Genomic DNA, 17,848 nt, shown 5'->3' with positions numbered 1-17,848 from the left:
AAGTTTAGTGGCTTTCTAGATTTAGCTCTGGACTACTGCCAGAAATCACACTGCTAAATGAACAGATGAGTATGACATAGTTTTGAGGTCAAATATTTTCTGAAATGCTAGCTTTAGAAGTGAGTATTTTCTACACCATTCTAAGTCATTAAAAAGTTTCCATATTTGCATAGAAATTAAAATTTCATACAGACATTAGTAAATATTCCCTGGCCGCAGGATACTGAGACTTCAAAAAAAATTAACCTGTGATTTCAGCTTTTATTTTTTTTCAATTTCTCTACATGAATTATTGCATTTTAATTACTTGTTTAATTTATCATACAGGACCAACATAAGACTTTTGAATCACACCAACCTCTCAAATTATGGCAACAGAGTTTAAAGAAAACTTTTGAAAACTGTAAAAAGGCATACAGAGCTAACTTGCAATACTCACAGTGACATACTGGCTATAAAAACAGATTAAAAACTTGCAGAGATTTTGTTCATTGACCTATTGGTCCTGCACCAATAATCAGAATAAGCAAAATGCCTCCTTGCTTTTCAGAAAAACAGCTTTGTAAAGAAATGCTTCACTTTCTTTTTCCAGGGGAGAGGGGGTAGTGGAGGTGGAATGTAGGGGGAGTGTTTGGATCTGAACTATCGAAATAGAAAATAACACACACGCAACATAAACGAGAGTTGGTCAACATGAGGAAAATAGGTTGTAGGAAAAATAAAGAAAACAGAGCACAATATAGCATTTTCTTTCAAGTAAAATGAAAGCTATCCAGTCATTCAAATTAGGGTATTGTACATACAGATTTCAGAAGCGATATAAAAACCAGTAACCAATGATGGTAATTTTTTGTGGGCTAGAATTGCCCACATGCAGTAATATTTTATCTATGGAACGCTGCCACCATCTATTAAAAACAGTAATTTGATATATCTACAAACAAATCTATTTTTGTGCAGCCGATGCTGAGTTCATCCTGCACTGTTCTTTAAGCTTCACTTACTTTCTGTTTCATTTCGCTTGATCATGCCTTGGCATTCAGCTAAAATAGTCTCTTTAAAAGATGTCACCAGGGCATTGACGCAGCACTCCATTAGCTGAAATATATTAAATACAGAATTAGTTCGTTTAGCCATCTGAACACTAAACTCTGATCTGTCTAAAGTTTGCCATGACACAAAATCTAGCCTGTTCTCACAAACTATGCTCTATAAAATGATTAATTCATTCACTGATTCATAAAAATATACGTAGTTTGAATAAAATCTATACAGGGAACGTATTTCTTCAAAATGCAGAAGTGGTAAACTCTCTTCCAAACCAGTAATGAGCTTAATATTTCTGTCACCTCTTTTCCTTCAAGGAAGCCATCACTTTTGGAACATCAACTACCCTACTTAGTTTCCAAGCGTACATCCAAGAGCTCAGAGCAGTTCTCATTCCAGCACACCCTATTTGGACAAGGCTGGTTGGCTTGAACAAGACACTGTGGTTGGATCTAGAGCAGAAACTGCTTGGACGTATCACAACCACCTCTCTTTTGTCAGCCTCTTTACACGAGTTACAATTTATATCTGTGCAAAATCAATGATTTACAGCTTAACAGAAGACATAAAATACATTTTGATCCACTGCAGAAAATTCAGATTTAAAAGGTATTTATTTAAAATAAGTTCTTTCCTGAACCAATTTGAACACAGAGAATCATGAACTATTCACTGCAGTTAAACCTTACTCAAGAATCTGAACTATGTAAAATATTGCTCAAGGGGTAGAGGGGCATGAAAAAAAGAAAAAAACATCCTTTATATTAAATGCCCACATTTCAGCCTAGGAGGAAATCTAGAACAGCGTTAATGAAATTTCTACTGCTCCTCTTGATTGCAAGGAGCAATAACTCTTCCAGGTATTCTGAATGAGCGCTAAGATACCCTTTACCTACTAGATTGGGCAGTTATTTTCAAACATCATTCTCATCCACTGTTAAGCACCTGACTCAAAATGAAAGAATAAAACTCAAATCAAATAAAACCTGCCCTTCAATCTGAACTTTTGATCTACATTTACTATTAAAACATCTCTAGAAATTGTAAATTTCCAGATTGGAAAATAACACAGATTTTTGCAAGAAAAGAATATAATGGATGGTTATAAAATCAACAGTTTCATATCAATCTACCGCTAACAAATAATACTGTAACACAGACACACAAAAAAAATCAAAACTGCAATGTAATAATGCTATATAAATATAATACATCAACATATCTACACATTATACTTACTGCTTCTACAGAGTTACATTCACGCCTTGTTTCTAAGTATCGTAGTGCTCTTTTCTCTTCTTCTTTTAATTTAGCATCTGCCTGTGCAAGAGTAGAAAAGCAATCATTTTAAGTACTAGGACTTTTAGAACAACCTTACAACAGAATTTTTACTTACATATTTCATATAATTCTGTACACCGTTTTGTTGTAAATAAGAAGGAGCCTGTGTTCTATAAAATCTCTCTGTTGAATCCAAATATGCCTTTTCAAAGTTATCCCGATATATCTGAAGTTTATCCTCAGGATTAGAACAAAGGTTAACTGCAAAGAGAAAGTTCAAACTTACTCTAAAGTCTTAAAAATGTACATGGCTAAGAATAAGCAAATCTCTCCCATTAAACTGAGTTTTGTATTAAAAGGTTGCACTGAACAATTTGTAGTATCCTATAAATGCACTCTGATCCCTAAGGATAATCAAAATCATCCAGTCTTTGCTCCAAAAACATTTAGGTTAACTATAGGGAACTGGAAAGAAGTGCACACTTATCTCCAGCATTTTAGACATTCAAACATGGTAACCAGAAATACACATACAACTGCAAAATTGGAAAGGGGAAAAAATAAAAATTAAAAAGAAAAAGCTTGGCATAATGCCTAATAAAGTGAAAATTTCTCCATGTGACTGAGCAAATGGCTTTTCTTAGACACTGTTCTTAGAAGCCCAAAGTCTTCATTTCAGACTTTTTTTTTAAGTTGGTTTTTATTTTTCTGTTTTACAAGAAGGGATACAGTGTGCTTACTGCACTGCTTTGCAATATTTGGAAAAAAGTTTCCACCTTCCTCTCACCTGCTACAATTAAATAAATAAAGTCCTAAAATGGAATCCACTTAAAAAAAAAATGAACTGATATCTGTAAAGCCATCTGAGAGAGTATTAACCCCAAGTTTAATTCAACAGGTTGCAGAGCTTTGAAGCAGCAGCAGGCAACACCGAAATGTCATAAAAGTTTCAGATACACAGATCTGTTTTGCAAAGAGTGGGAGTCCTGAGATGCAGCCTGTTCAGCATTTCTGTCTGAAGAACCAGAAACAGCACAGAAAGCAGCACAGACATAAAGTTATACCTGCAACCCTAAAAGGTCAAAAAGTAGTTTGCTCTTTGAAGACACTGATTTTGTGGTAACTGATGCACAGCTAAACCAATTAGATGTTAAAGATTTTAAACAGAATTTAACTGGCATCACATATCAACGACAACCAAAAAAATCAATACAAAATGCTGAGATAATCATTCCAGCCCTACCACAACTGTCAACTTTGTATGATGAAAATTCAGTTATTAAAGCGAGGAGGCAAGAGAGGTCAGTGTGCACAAGACATACCGTATGATTCTCGAACTCCAATAACGAGCTGAGAGTCGAAAGCTTCTCCCAGTCTTTCAGCATGAACTAGCTTCATTGCACTGTCCTGAAGTCTATTTTTTATATTTGAAAATATGGATTCATTCCACGTATCTAGCATGAGCTGTGTATCGGGAAGAAAAAAAATATCCTGTCAGAAACGCAGACCTATGTTTGTCCAAAAGAAATACGAGAGATCAGAAACAGAAATCAAGCAATTTATCATGTAATTTTCAGGTTATATATATACAGCAGTGCAGCTACCTTAGAACTATATCTTGCTCTAAACTTGTTATAGAAGTAATGTTCAGCTTACAGTCTAACCTTAATTTATGTAACTGGACAGCAAGAGGAAGCAGTATTTGATTCAAATATTAATTCAATAATTATGTATTATTTCTACAGTTCTCAGTTATCAGTCAAGTAACTTTTCCAGCAATGCAATGCGTCAGGAGTTGCAGTATCAGGGGGTACTTTGGAGCCAAACATCCAAATACAGTTTGCTATTTAGCAGGTTCAGTCTTAAACAAAATCAAAACCCCAATTAACATCATGGTTATGTAAAGAAGAAAATGATGGTTTGAGATTCATGAAAGTTCAATATGCAAGTAAAGCATACATAATTTATAAAAAACTCCAAACCTCATCTAAGCACTGTGAAATTTTAAAATTAGTTATGGAGGTTCCAAACAAAATCCTCATCAGTCAAGGGTCCCTTCATGTTCCATTGTGTGACTTTTGTGTGTGTGAGATTGCTTCTGACACTGCTGCAAAGGTATTGCATGACACCTGATCACCAGAGCCAGCGTGCTGCAGCTGAGCAACACAAAAAGCTGGCATGGCCAGGACATACTTATGTCCACCTAAGCTCCACCAGCTGTTCAGCAGTAAATACTCAAAGCATGCCATATGTTAGTTCCAAAACTTATTTTCCCTTAGAATTCAAGTTACTGTGGTCATTTATTTTGCCCTTAGACACTGGAGCTGGCTCTTTCTGTGTGTCACTGAACACCTAATGACATTATGCCAAATCTTAAAAGACAACGTTAATGTTTTCTATCCAACTCATGCAATTTCACTGCTTTAGAAGAAAGCTCAAACTTAACAGTATCTTCAAACTTGACAGTAACTGCTACAAATGTAGTTTAAGCATGCCAACTGTGAGCCTGCATTAGCAGGGGAAAGCAGGTTGAAATCAAAATCCATCAATTCAAACTTCACCTCATGACTGTGAATAAGCTTACAAAAAATCAGCCTTAGGGACAACTCAACAGTTGCATGGCAAAGTTAATAGTAAAGATCAGATGGTCTTGGTCCACTCTTGCTTTGTAAGTTTTAGATTTTAACACAGCAAGCATCTAATAAGAGTCACATAGCCTTTCGAGAGAGTTAAGTTCATCATCCTTTATTCCTAACTTCTCCATAACTGTTTCTCTATTTCATCTAAATTTCCATTTCTGACACCAAAGTCATATGTGTTGGAAGAGAATTATTGTTTAAAACACTGGAACATTATCAGAAACAAAGATGTGCTTGATTATGCTTCCTCGATTACTTTTTTCATTCTTTTATCATCACTGATATGCACATTATGGTTGCACTGTACAATTATAGAATTGGTTTACAAGAGCTGAAACGAGGAGAAAGTGGAGAAGAAAACAGTCATATAATGTCAAGCAATCTGGCAGGCACATTAACAGCTTAGTCATGGTCAAACTGCTTTTAGACATTATGGATAAGAAACTTTTGTGGAGATATTTGAAGGAAAACACAGATATAATTTTGAGTGACTGCATGAAGAACTTCTCAAGCATGGGAAAAGTTTTCAGAAGGTGCTTTTTAGAAAACTAGAGACTGATGCCAGAAACAGGAAGTGACCTTCAGTAGCGAATATGAAATAATAAGGTAGGTTGGGGACTCTTGGCTTTCATGTCCCAGTCATGAAATGGTCCTAACTGGGCTGCAGATGAGACAAGACACATCTCCATCAGGTTCAATCCTGAACAAAATCCGAGTTGTTAGACACCAGTTCTTTCTCCCAGTTTCTCCTCACTACCTTCTCCACTCCACCTTTTTTTTTTTTCTTTCATTTTAGTTCTCCTGCCTTTTGCATACAGCAGAGTTAAGAGTTCAAGTTTGCCAGATCTTGGAGAATCTAATAAGTTCATGTCTTCAACAAACAACGGAACTAAAAAAGGTAACAAGGCACTGATTCCTCTCGTCGTTGTTCTCTATTCCTTTTCTTCAAGGGGTATAGAGGATCAGATGTCAAAATACAAGGGTCAGGAAAAAACGCTTGCCCAAATTAATGCAATTGAACTATTTTGTTCTTCCCATCCTGGAGACAGGGGCACAGTTACAATGATCTTCAGTACCAAATGAAAGATTTCTGAAGACATTTCATTTCCCTACAGATACTTTCTGCAATGAAAAGGGATAATGAATGACATTAAACTAAAGGACTTAACACTTTACAACTGATATGCTCTGTTTTTTCTTATAATAAAAGACTAATGCCATTTCAAGGACCATTACTCATGTGACTCAGAACACTGAGCACTCCGTACCCAAAACTCTGGACTTTAGTTGTTTGATATGAAAGAGTAAAAGGATCACATTCACAAAATTCTACGTGTCCAATCTCTTCACTGATATGAGAGTTCGGAGGAAAAAGGGGAAATTAGGAGATCAATGGCCATATTTAACTTAAGATGACAACATATAAATGGTCATTTGTGAAATGCAGAGATGTGCTCTAGCTAAGATCTTGGCCTAGAGAAATAAGCTAGGAGTACAAAAACTACTCACATATATATAAGTACTCTTGCTACTCACAAGTATAGAAACAGTAGGTGAATTTAAAACTGCCTCCTGCCCCAGGATTCAAGTCATAATTAAACAAGCACACTAACCCAAACACACCCAAAGCCGAACGAGGAAGTACCTTAATCACCTGAACTGTTAATAGCCAAAGCAAAACTAGAGAAACAGAATTAAACTATTGCAATGCTGTTCTGACCCTCCCATTGAAATGATAACATTATATTACACTATTAGCGCAATTTCATCTTCAGCTACAGAATCCCTTCTGTACTGTTACTGTAGGCAGAACAGCGCACAACAAAACTCTTAAATCTGTCACTTACCTTTCGAACAATACTGTCTTCTACGTTAGACTTCTTGTTGCTGCCCTGCTTGCCCATTAAAGTGATCTCTAACTGACAAAATGGCTTGGGCAAAATATCACACTGTGTGAAGAACTTGCGCCACTCCACTATGTAGGCTTTTAGTAGAGCTGTATCATCTTGATGACTCAGCACTCTCTGGAGGAGGCAGGGACAAGAGCAGGTAATTTATAAAGAAATATCTGCACAAAATACAGATTGCCTTTGCTTATACTGAAAATAACTGCTTGTAGAGAATTCAAACATACAGCTATATCAGAATAAGAAAGTCTACATATTTAAGTGCCATTTATTTTAGGGAAGTGGTTATCAACCCAAGGCACATGGATCATTTCTAAAAGGTTATGAAAGGCAACAGCAATCAGGTAATCAAATGAACTTTTTTTTGTTTCTTTGTTTTAAGCCATCTGCAAGTCAAAAAGATTAAAACCTTTGGTCTAAAGGCATGTACTGGTACAACCATACCTAAAAAAACACAAAAACCCCAAACTTGTAAGGACTATGTTATACACTATGCAACAGCATCTTCTTTCATTAGACCCCAGTACCTACTTAACATGTATATTTTATTAAAGCCTAGAAACTACAACTACATTGAACAATAGCTGTCATAATGCCTAAAAAGATGCCACTCAAACACCAACCAATGCAGACCATATAGAAGGCCTTAGTTCAGCACAGCATTTGTGCATGTACACAAGCAAGCTGATGGAACTTAAAAATCAACATTTATATGCCTGGTTATACAAAGGCCTCCATAATAAACTATTTTCCCTTAAGCAAAGCTTTAGTGGCATACATCTCTTCACTAAAAGATTTTATAGACTTTCATTTTCTCCCTTCCAAACTTCTGTCACAGGATTTTTATTTTATTTTTAATTTCCTAACAACCCCCTCTTTTTGAACCCCTTATTACAGGGAACATCTTTTGCTATACATTTTACAAACACAAAAATTTTCTTTTAATCTATTGACAACTTCAGTCACTTGGGTAAAAGCCCATAAAACTGGACAGTTAAGCTTGCCAAGTCAATAGCACAGATATTTCTAGTACACCATACATATGGCTTATTTTAAAGGCATCCATGAATATGTCAGCATAGCACTGAAGCTAGACAAACTGGGTTTTTTTCCAGACAGTAATTTCTTATAGAAAATTTTGCCTCAAGAAGTTTTCAAGTGGAAGAAGATTCCATAAGTACTGCTGGATAAACAAAAATAATGCTGGGGGGTTGTTTTGTTTGTGGTTGGTTTTTTTGTTTTGTTTTGTTTTTTATAACACAAAAAACCCTTGCCCACCCGAGTTTCAAGGACTGTGAGAAAACAATGAGCAAAGGCAAATGCTCACGGCTAAGTCTTTTAGTCAACAGAAGTTTGCAGGGTAATTATGATCTCCGGAACATCACAGAATTTCAAACAAAAAAGCAATGCATTTAGATCCAATGAAAGTCAGAACTACTTGGTTATTTTTCTAAAAATAGGAATAGAAGTTATGAAACATTAAGAACTTACTGCTTGTGCCTGTTTAATAAAATCAAGGATGTCTTCCTTCAGAGCCTGATGGATTTTTGCTGGACCTTTATCATCCCACAAGCAAACTGCATGTACATCTCTAAAAAATAATTTATCCATCTTTTAGTTACAGCTACTCAAAGTTTAATGCTGTAATGTATGAGGCTTAAACAGTCATAACTTAAGTATGCCTAAGAAATTAGTACAGCTTTTATCTATCACTGTCAAACAACACATGGTTAGATCCCAGTGAGAAGGAAGAAAACACGTTTGGAGAAGAGATTGAAGCTGCAAGAAAGTCTTGGAAGCAAGAAACAGCAACCTATCTAGGAAAAGGCTGTGGTCAAGGAGATGTAGAAGCCAATTCTGATTTCAGTATCTAATCAATTATTCTTATTGCATTAAGGACAAATGTTTTCTTTGACAAAGACAGAAATCACTTGCCAGTAGAAGCATTACTACTCAGCCCATATTATTCATTAACATGCAGCCTTCACCCACAGTTTCAGGATCAAAGCACTATTACATCCTTGTGCTGCAAAGGAAACAGACCTTCCTTGTGAGAAATTTGAGCTCAGAGGCATCAGGTAATTTAAAAGATGTTTTACTTAGTTTAATAAGATCACATAAACATTTCATGATGAGTAGCTTTCTAAAGTGAAACCCTACTGCAGAAAAGCTACCAAACAGCATCACAAAGCAAAATTCTATTAATGAGTTTTAGTCAACATTCAAATAAATTCCTGTTTTTCCTAGCTGACAACCAGGCTAAAGATTAAATAAAGCAAGTTACAGTCCTAACCATAAGTCATATAAAACGTGGGCTAGCAAGACTTTTTTGACTCCTTACCATCCCCTGGGTCTTCCTCCTATTAATAATAAGGCCACATCTTTGCGGGAAAGCAACTATATAATCTAAAGGTATGGCCGTGTTCCTATTAAATCAATACAGTTGTTTCAATACAAAAGCATCTTTTTTAGTTTAACTGAAAAGGCAAAACTTAGAAGGTAGAGCTCCTTTGGCCCAGATCACAGGTGTTGGCCCATGATTTACGAAGTCTTCCTAACTTGTGAGACTTACGCAACGTTCACATGCAGAAAAGGTGTTATTGTATTTAGAATACCACTGTTCTCTGACAGTATTGAAAAAAGCAATACTGGATAATTATACTCAAAGGGCAGGCAGAAGACACCTACAGATTTTGAATTTTTATTTAAAAGCTTAACAAGGAGCACTGTCCAAAAATAGCAACCTAAGAGAGTGGGATCCTTTCCTTCAACACCCTTAATTCAGCCATAACATTACTTAAGTCCTGTTCAATAATTCAGCTAGAAGAAAAATAACAAACGGAAAATTTCAATACCAATGCAGAATTATTGAACTAGTTATTAAAAATGAAAGCAATGACTCAGAACCTAATCTGTATCTTAACTATATAATGTTTCTGCCAACTACTATAGCTAAGACATTACAAGATATTAAAACTCCTTACATGATAAACTACATTTTCTTTTGGTTGGCAGAGAAGTGTGACAGGTGCAGTGAGATGGGTGTAAAAAGAATCACTGCACCATCCTCACCAAAAAGAGCAATAAAGATACAGACTGCAACAAGACTACGTTTCAACATAAAACACTTTTGTGACAGATTTTAAAAAGCAGAAGGAGAGACTGCAGATTTAAGCTACAACTGTACATGAGGGAAAATAACTTTTTTGAGACAAATATTACTTTAGATATACTTTCAATGTATATGTTGTAACTCACTTCCATATTATGTTGGCAAAGGTCACATGATATATTTTAAGAAAAAAAATAATCACCTAACAGGAAGCAACTACTGGCTTTTTGGAAGGAGGAAAACGGCAGGGCTTTTAGAAAATACAATAATGCAAACACTGTCTGAAAAATATTATATATATTTTTCTCAGGGTATAAAACTATTCAAATTATACCAGTTAAACTGCATTACCCTGTTACTTCAGTAACATTCTTAAGTTATTTTAGAAGAAAGCCATTCAAATCAAAATAATCTAGCATTCAGCAAACTGCCTTTAAATGAACTTACTGCCAAAGCAGTAAACATTTTTAATTCTAACAAAAAGTTGTGGGTAGGTACAAAACTTATTTCCTATGATCAACTGAAGTCAAAAGCTCTGCTGTTCTTTCTCCATCTTATTTGCAAAAATCTGAATCTCAGCAAAACTCTACTTTTGCACATTTATAGTGATGTAGGCACACTTACCACTTAATAAAACTTAAATGAGTAGTTTTGTTCTACGTGTTCCCACAGTCAGTGCCATACATGACTTCTGTATCAGCAGTACCGTAACTGTATTCTAAATATGCAGAAGGATGTTAAGATACTAAAAGATTACTCACGAAAACAAATCAAACCATTGCTGTTTTGTGACAGACTCCTGACGAAGAAGTTTCAGAACGATAGGACGCATGAAATCCCATTTGTCTTCAAATTGAAGTGAACCTTTGTTCTAAAAGGGAAAAAAAATATTGTTAATAACACAGTTTCTTATTTAAAGTTATCTTTAAGGATAGCAGTTTCTACGGTTAATGTAAAAATACCTTCTTCTCAGAGGTGTCTCTCCTAAGCTGGCATCTGAGCTTCAATGAGGGTGGTGAAACACTGGCCCAGGTTGCCCAGAGAGGTGGTAGATGCCCCATCCCTGGAGACATCCCAGGCCAGGCTGGACAGGGCTCTGAGCAACGTGATCTGGTTGAACATGTCCCTGCTCATGGCAGGGCGTTGGACTAGATGAGCTTTGAAGGTCCCTTCCAACCCAAACTGTTCTATGATTCTACACCACCATAGCCAAACAACACTTCTCACAGTACTATTCTAAAAGTGACAGAGCTATTATTTGTTTCTTAAAGAAGTAGATTGCCAACTTCTTTTATTCACTGTGTTACCTACAATGCAACAAGTTCCAGCAAGCATTCTTCAGCTGTTAACAAAGTTATACATGGACAACATGAATGACACTCAGCTTCATCGCCCCAACCAAGGTACAGGGAACGAAAGTCAGGAGGCAGAGTTGCAAACCCACCCTGAATGAATTACCGTTACCAAACCAACAGCCTAGAATCAGGAATAGTACCTGTGGATGCTGCCATGTACCTTTTTTCTCCACTGTGCATTTGGCATCAGTAGCAAAGAGAGAGGAAGGAAGCAGCGTAATGTAGGAGCTGTTGTATCACAGACTCCCTTCCTGTGGTTTAACTGGCCATAAGCAGTTTGGCTTATGGTAAGGCTACAATTCATAAAAATAAAAAATATTTATACCGTGCTGAAAAAAATATAATCTAAGGTGATTTTTTTTCAAACTTATGATGCAAATTAAGAGGAGAGAGAAAGAAATGAAATGCTCCCATATCATTCTGATTATTCTGAAAAATCTCACTGCAGTATAAAGGCTAACTTTCATAATTAAAAAAATAAACCAAACCAAGCAACAATAAACAAACAAAACCCCCCACAAAACTAAACAAAAACTTCAAGAGAAAAACAACTGTTTTATTGCTTATGTTGTGATCCTATTTGCTTACAGCTCGACATTTTAAAAAGAAAAACCTGCAATTAAAGAAAAATTTATCAAGAGTTCTGTGGCGGAAAGACTACTGGTTGAATTATCTGCAGTACTACGTTCCAATGCACTGTTTACTTTTGAACAGATCATTGTCTTGGCTAGTAATACCGTATTTGACACAATTCACTTCAAATACAGCAAATAATACAGTCCAACTACTTAAAATTCTGACAAGTGCACTCTTCTGCCACTAACATCTCTTCAGATAAACAAGCCCAAGCAGCATGCCACACTCTCTCAGCCATCTCCTTCTGATTAATTTCTATGTGGAAATTTACAATGAAATCTGCTATTTAATATTTAGCATAAGCACGGTTTGGAAACTATCCCCTGCTGCTCTCAAGTGTAAAGATGCCTCATCTTCAAGTTGCAAAGATGCAAGAGGCATCACAGTAACTGTTTTTTACAGCAACAGCACTTGGAAGCCTCACAGCATTATCAAACCATTGCAGTAGGTACTGAACACAGATTTGACAGAAGCAGTGCCTGAAAAGTTTCTAGTTCTTTCAACATAAAAAAGGAAGTAAAAACGTTTTCCAATTTCAAGTTTTGCCTGTTCTATTCAACTGTAAAGAAAAAAAAAATAAATACTAATCCAAATCTTGGAAAATCATCACCTATCTGCTCCCCCCACATACAGCTGGCTTTACAGTTATTCCCTAAACTTTGATGGGTTGCTCTAATCTTTCCTGGTCCTGTGAAAATTATTAGTTTCTACTTGCAGATATTTCTGCTCCCAGTCCCTCTTTGCAGGTAATGGACTTGAAAAACCAGCTACTGAACAGCTAGAAGTTTCAGAAAAGGCACTACAAAATAAGTAAAACCATCTTCCTCAAAAGTTCTCCTTTGGAGTGAAACTTCAGAGTAGATCCCATACGTTTTCTGGAAGAGGTAAGAAGCCTGTTCTCCATTTTTGGAGACATACAATTCAGCCCTTTGCTGAAAACAGCTGAGCATCAAAAACAAATGCTATATCTTTGTGGATAAGATTATTTTCCCTGTAAAACATGGGGGGAATTGCAAACACTGTGTTCATTTGATTTAGATTGTGATTACCTAGTTCATGCTAAGCAGCACACATAAAACATCATTTCAGTTGTAAGAACTGCATGTCCGCTTCTAACGAACACGTACCTCCGTAAAATAATTCCCCAAATAAAGCTTGACAGAAAATGCTATTAGGTAAGTTTAGAACATTGTTTCCTATATATAGGAGTAAAACTCTTTTTGTTTGCTTTTGTTCTACACTTCATCCTTTATTTATAAATCAAGCAGAAGAGGAAATAAAATTGATTAAAAAATCCCACTCAACTAAAGTATTTTTTAAGTTCAATAAACAATTAAAAATCTTCTAGATGGACTCAGGCTTCCGTGACCTTACGCTTTTGTACTGAAATTACAAGAAGAAAGAGTCCACAGTACCACCTACTGTGTGTCATTCACATTAATTAGTTCTACCCCTATTAGTCCACCAGAAAACCAAATTCTATAATAGAAGAGGAGGTCAAAGAGTGGCAATTCTGAGTTGTTAGCAAAATCACACATACGCCAGTGACCCAGACAACACGAGGAACCTATCTCCTACTTTGCTGAGCCACCTGCAAATCTATGCAATTTCTGAGCAGCGTGTCCTCGGTAACTTTTCTTTCCCATCTTGTTGTCTCAAACCACAGTTACCAAGGGAAAGAAAGCAGCAAGGTAAGTCATGGCTTTGACAAAATAAAATTACTCCACTTACCAAATCTTCTCTGATAACATGGATTCCAACTGATTGCTGTACTCTGGCTAACTAACCATTACAGGAGTTTAAAATTTAATACTTGGAAAAATAACTCCACTTATGTAATATGTTATGTTTCAAAAGTCACTTCAGTAAATTTGTCCACAGAGATTTAAGTTCTATTTTAACACTAAACTTTACTACTTCACACACTCCACTGAAATATATACTACAACTTCACTCTTTAGACTTACTTTTCCTTTATACCAAGGCAAAGGTGAATAACAGCTCTCATTTCACTTAAGTCTACAGAAAATCTGCTTCTTTCTCCTAATATCAAACTCAAGCTGCAATTCATTTTGCAAGGATGGACTCCTTCATTTGCTGGCAGCTCCAGTAAAGCTCTACAGAAATGTCAAGTTCAGTCAGCATGGATACAGCTACAGGTTTTTCTTTTGCTGCCATAAACTGACATGCTTTCTGTTCCAGAAGCTGCAAAAAAACCTCATGTATCTTCATGTCACATGAATGAATTGGTTTAGACCATCTCGTCACCGCAAAGGGAACAGCTTACAAGTCCAACACATCCCCTGAAACCAAGTACCCCACTTTAGAAGTGCCACGGCCACAAGTACATTGAGAGAAAAAACTCCAGGGGACTCACCTAGTAACGGCTGTCACCCACAGTAAAGTGATGGCCTCAATGCGGCAGAGCAGTTCTGCTACAAGTAGGGTATGCACTGGCTTACCACGTAACAGCTGGCTCTTACTAAATACCTCAATACCTTCATCACATTGCAATTTGTTGTATCTCACCGGGATTCAGCGATGGTCATTCCAATTTTGCATGTAAAGAAGCCTCTCTGGGAATATGCTCCTCATCAAAAAAATAATTTACCATTAGGAAAATTATGCACCAGTGCAGTTTAAACAATGGCCTTTAAAATCACAACAGTCAGTCAGATTTAGATTCAGCTAGTATCTGTTAGAATAACAAAAGAATATTTCACTTCATTATCTCAGCTATGTAGAAAGTCAAACGATGAGGGAAAACCGAAGAAAACCCTTTGTTCCTGTTTAGCCTAGCAAAAACCAGACCTGTCCAAACCTAACTTAGATTTGATTATGCAGGCTTATTTGGAAGATAGGGAAAAACCTCACAGATTTTTAACACCTCTCCTTTCTTATCTTTTTTACGGTACTGAGATGTTGCTTTTTTTTGCTTCCCCAAACATTAAAGCAGAAGTTTCACAGCCTCAAACAGCATGAGGCACTGCCAATCAACACTAACCTGCAATCAACAGTTTGCTTCTCTAAGAGCACTCCAATGAGCACAATCTGGGAACAAAAGACCTCAACTAGTTCCAGTTCTTGCATTGGTTTATGGTATCATTATAAACAAAGTCAAATCACTATACAATACTTCCTTCTGTAATGCAGGACTCCCACTTCATTGTCTTTGGAAAACTCACTCACTAGTAAGTTACAGTGTTCAAAAACACTCCAAGTCACCTGAAAGACCTATTTTAGAACAGGTATTTCTGTAGCACTATTTAAAACACACTGTACATATTTATCTTGCTGTCAATATAAAATATTAGTGATTCAATGGCCAGTTGCAAAAACATGACTAGCCAATGCAAACGTTTTGGTTCAGCAAGAGTCATCTCACAGAATCAAGGCCTTTGAGTCTGTTTGCACTTACTGTACGCCTATTACTCTTCCAAAAAAGCTGATGTGGAATGCTGACAAGTTGCACATGCCTATGTGTCTTCTCTCTACTACAGGCTATACAACCACATGTCTCATCAAAGCACACATCAGTCTCTCCAGAGATCCTTAAACATATAGCAAAGAGATAGACTAAAATGTTAACAAGGAGATAAACTGTCTGAGCCCTGCTGTAAAACCATGCTTTTGCAGAAAAAGCACATTTCTTCTCAAGGGATGTTATTATTTTCATCAATGTTCTCGGATTCTTCCATTTTAGATTTTTGTCTAAGGCTTACCTGCTTAAAAATCTAACTACCTATCTGCTTTGGCATAAAAAAATATTGAGAAATGAATTACATTCATTGCAATTACGTTTCCATTTCAAAATTTAATGTATTTTTTTAATACTAGAAACTTTTTATTGGATACCAGGAAGAAACAAGGCTATCAATTATTTCTCATTTCTTCACAATGAGTGTCTCAGCAATACAACCAGCAGTTTCAGGCCAAATCTATACACCCAAAATAGGTCATATTGCTGAAATGTAAGCAGCCCTCCTTCAGAATCACATTTAACTATAACACATGGTACTGAACACATGTATCGTTCTATATTTATATGTGTTGTAAATTGCTAACTGACAAAGTTCAGCAGAGAGCCTTCCCAAGGCCTTTCATCCTAACTGCACCGATATTCTAGAAACACACACTGGAGGCATTAGTAACAGTTGTTTAAAGTAGGCCCGTCTTCCATGTGCTGGCATGGCCTCAAAGGCCACATACAGCCTTCTCCACACACATGCCACAGATATCAGGACAGGCAGTCCTGAGCGCAGAAACCGGGCTGTCAGACTGGAAACTCCTGCAGCAGCCCGGGGTGACTGACATCTGTCACCACACACCGGGAAAGTGCTTGGAAACATCGGACTGCAAAATCAAAGCTGCTGAACATAAGTGAAAGGCCTCCAGGAGTTCTTCTCTGCAGAAAATCTGTAGTTAACAAAAAAGCTGGGATACGGCGGCAACACAAATAATGACACCTGCCCACCGCGAAGCCATCTTTCAACTCTTTGTTTAACTTAAAACTCATTTTCCATATGCCTAGGTCTTCTTAAATAAACAAAGAGACGACACCGTGCCCCAACAGCACGACGCGGAGCTGTTTCCCAACGACGCGAGTTGGGAGGGCAGACCGGGGGGAGGGGGTGCTGGCAGCGGCGGCCCCGGGCCGGCCCGGCCGAGGCCGCTGGTCCCGCAGCGACTCGGGCGCGGCGCCAGGGCCGGTCACCTGCGGGAGGGCCGCCCGCCCCCCGCGCGTGGGAACCGCAACTTCGGGCAGCGGCGCCCGCGGCCTGTCCCCGCCGGCCCGGCCGCCCCAGCCACCCGCAGGGCCCAGCCGGCGGCGGGGCAGCCCCGGCCGCCCGGCCCCCGCCGCCTCTCTCCGCATGCAGGGCCCGGCCAGGCCCCGTTCTCACCTTTAAGAGATTAGACGTCGCCATGATCCCCCCGCGGGGCCTCCCCAGCCGGCGGCGGCCGCTCCTCTCTCCGGGCTCGGCTCCCCCCGGCCGCTGCCGCTTTACATGGCCCCGGGCCGCCCGCCCGCCCGCCCGGACCCGCGGCGGCGGCACGAGCAGCAGCCGCAGCGCTGGGCTCCCCTGCCCGGGGGCGAGGCAGGCGACAGGCTCGGGGTGCTCCGCAGCGCGACCGGCTGGGTTCTCCTCACGCAGCCGCCCCTCAGAGCCTCATGGCGGCGTCCGCCCAGGAGGCGCTCGGCAGCAGCCCCGGCTCCATGGAAGGGGCCGGCCCACATGATGCGGCGCTGAGGAGCCGGCCCCGCCGCCGAGCGCGGCCTCTCGGGCTGCGGCCTCCGCCTGCAGCGCCCCCTGCCGGCCCGCCGCCGCTGCGCCACGCGGGGGAGCCCCCGCCGCCCCGCCCCTCCCCGCCCCGCCCCGCCCCGTCCCGTCCCGTCCCGTCCCGTCCCGTCCCGTCCCGTCCCGTCCCGTCCCGTCCCGTCCCGTCCCGTTCCGCGGTCCCGCTCGTTGCCGCCGTGGCCCTGCCGTGGGAAGGTCTTTGCCATGGCGGCTCAGCGCGGACGGGCCCTGGCAGGCAGCACCTTCGACAGGGGGTGGCCGCCGGGCAGCTCCCGGGAAGCCGGCGGGCGGCGGCAGGGCGCTGCTGCTCTCTCCGGCGGCCCCGCGGCCATCCCCGCCGTAGACGCGCCCCCCGCGCAAACACCCTCGCTGCCTTCCTGACCCGCCGCACTTTCTCCCCGGCAAACCGCCGTGAAGCTGAGCCACATAAAGAGAGGAGAAAATTCAGCGTGGCACAGTAATGAGATTTATAAGCAGAGAAATAAATCTATCCCGCACTTGACGGAGGTTGGCCAGCGTGCGGCTCCCGCGCCGCTCAGCCGCCCCGCCGCCCGCGGGCCGGCCCTGGCAGCGC

At 39.6% G+C, this 17,848-nt stretch overlaps 1 protein-coding gene across 2 annotated transcripts in view; it reads right to left on the bottom strand.

Annotated features, from left to right (window-relative positions):
• The window catches only part of CUL5 (cullin 5), a 32,778-nt gene extending 15,546 nt beyond the window's left edge, over positions 1–17,232 (bottom strand). Inside the window, exons 1-8 of one of the 2 annotated variants that reach the window (XM_065831547.2) lie at positions 16,879–17,232; positions 10,748–10,857; positions 8,366–8,465; positions 6,815–6,991; positions 3,651–3,792; positions 2,444–2,589; positions 2,287–2,367; positions 1,005–1,098 (exon numbers count right to left, since the gene is read on the bottom strand). In XM_065831547.2, coding sequence (XP_065687619.1) covers positions 1,005–1,098; positions 2,287–2,367; positions 2,444–2,589; positions 3,651–3,792; positions 6,815–6,991; positions 8,366–8,465; positions 10,748–10,857; positions 16,879–16,902 — 874 coding nt within the window. In that variant the 5' untranslated portion in view covers positions 16,903–17,232. Of the gene's footprint in view, positions 1–1,004; positions 1,099–2,286; positions 2,368–2,443; positions 2,590–3,650; positions 3,793–6,814; positions 6,992–8,365; positions 8,466–10,610; positions 10,685–10,747; positions 10,858–16,878 lie in introns of those variants that run through there. The other variant, XM_071803806.1, reaches the window with a different exon arrangement.
• Positions 17,233–17,848: the final 616 nt, after the last annotated feature.

This window comes from Patagioenas fasciata, chromosome 1, assembly GCF_037038585.1.
Source record: "Patagioenas fasciata isolate bPatFas1 chromosome 1, bPatFas1.hap1, whole genome shotgun sequence".
Lineage (NCBI taxonomy): Eukaryota > Metazoa > Chordata > Aves > Columbiformes > Columbidae > Patagioenas > Patagioenas fasciata.
The sequence above is the reverse complement of the archived record's forward strand: the minus strand, read 5'-3'. Positions and strand labels throughout refer to the sequence as shown.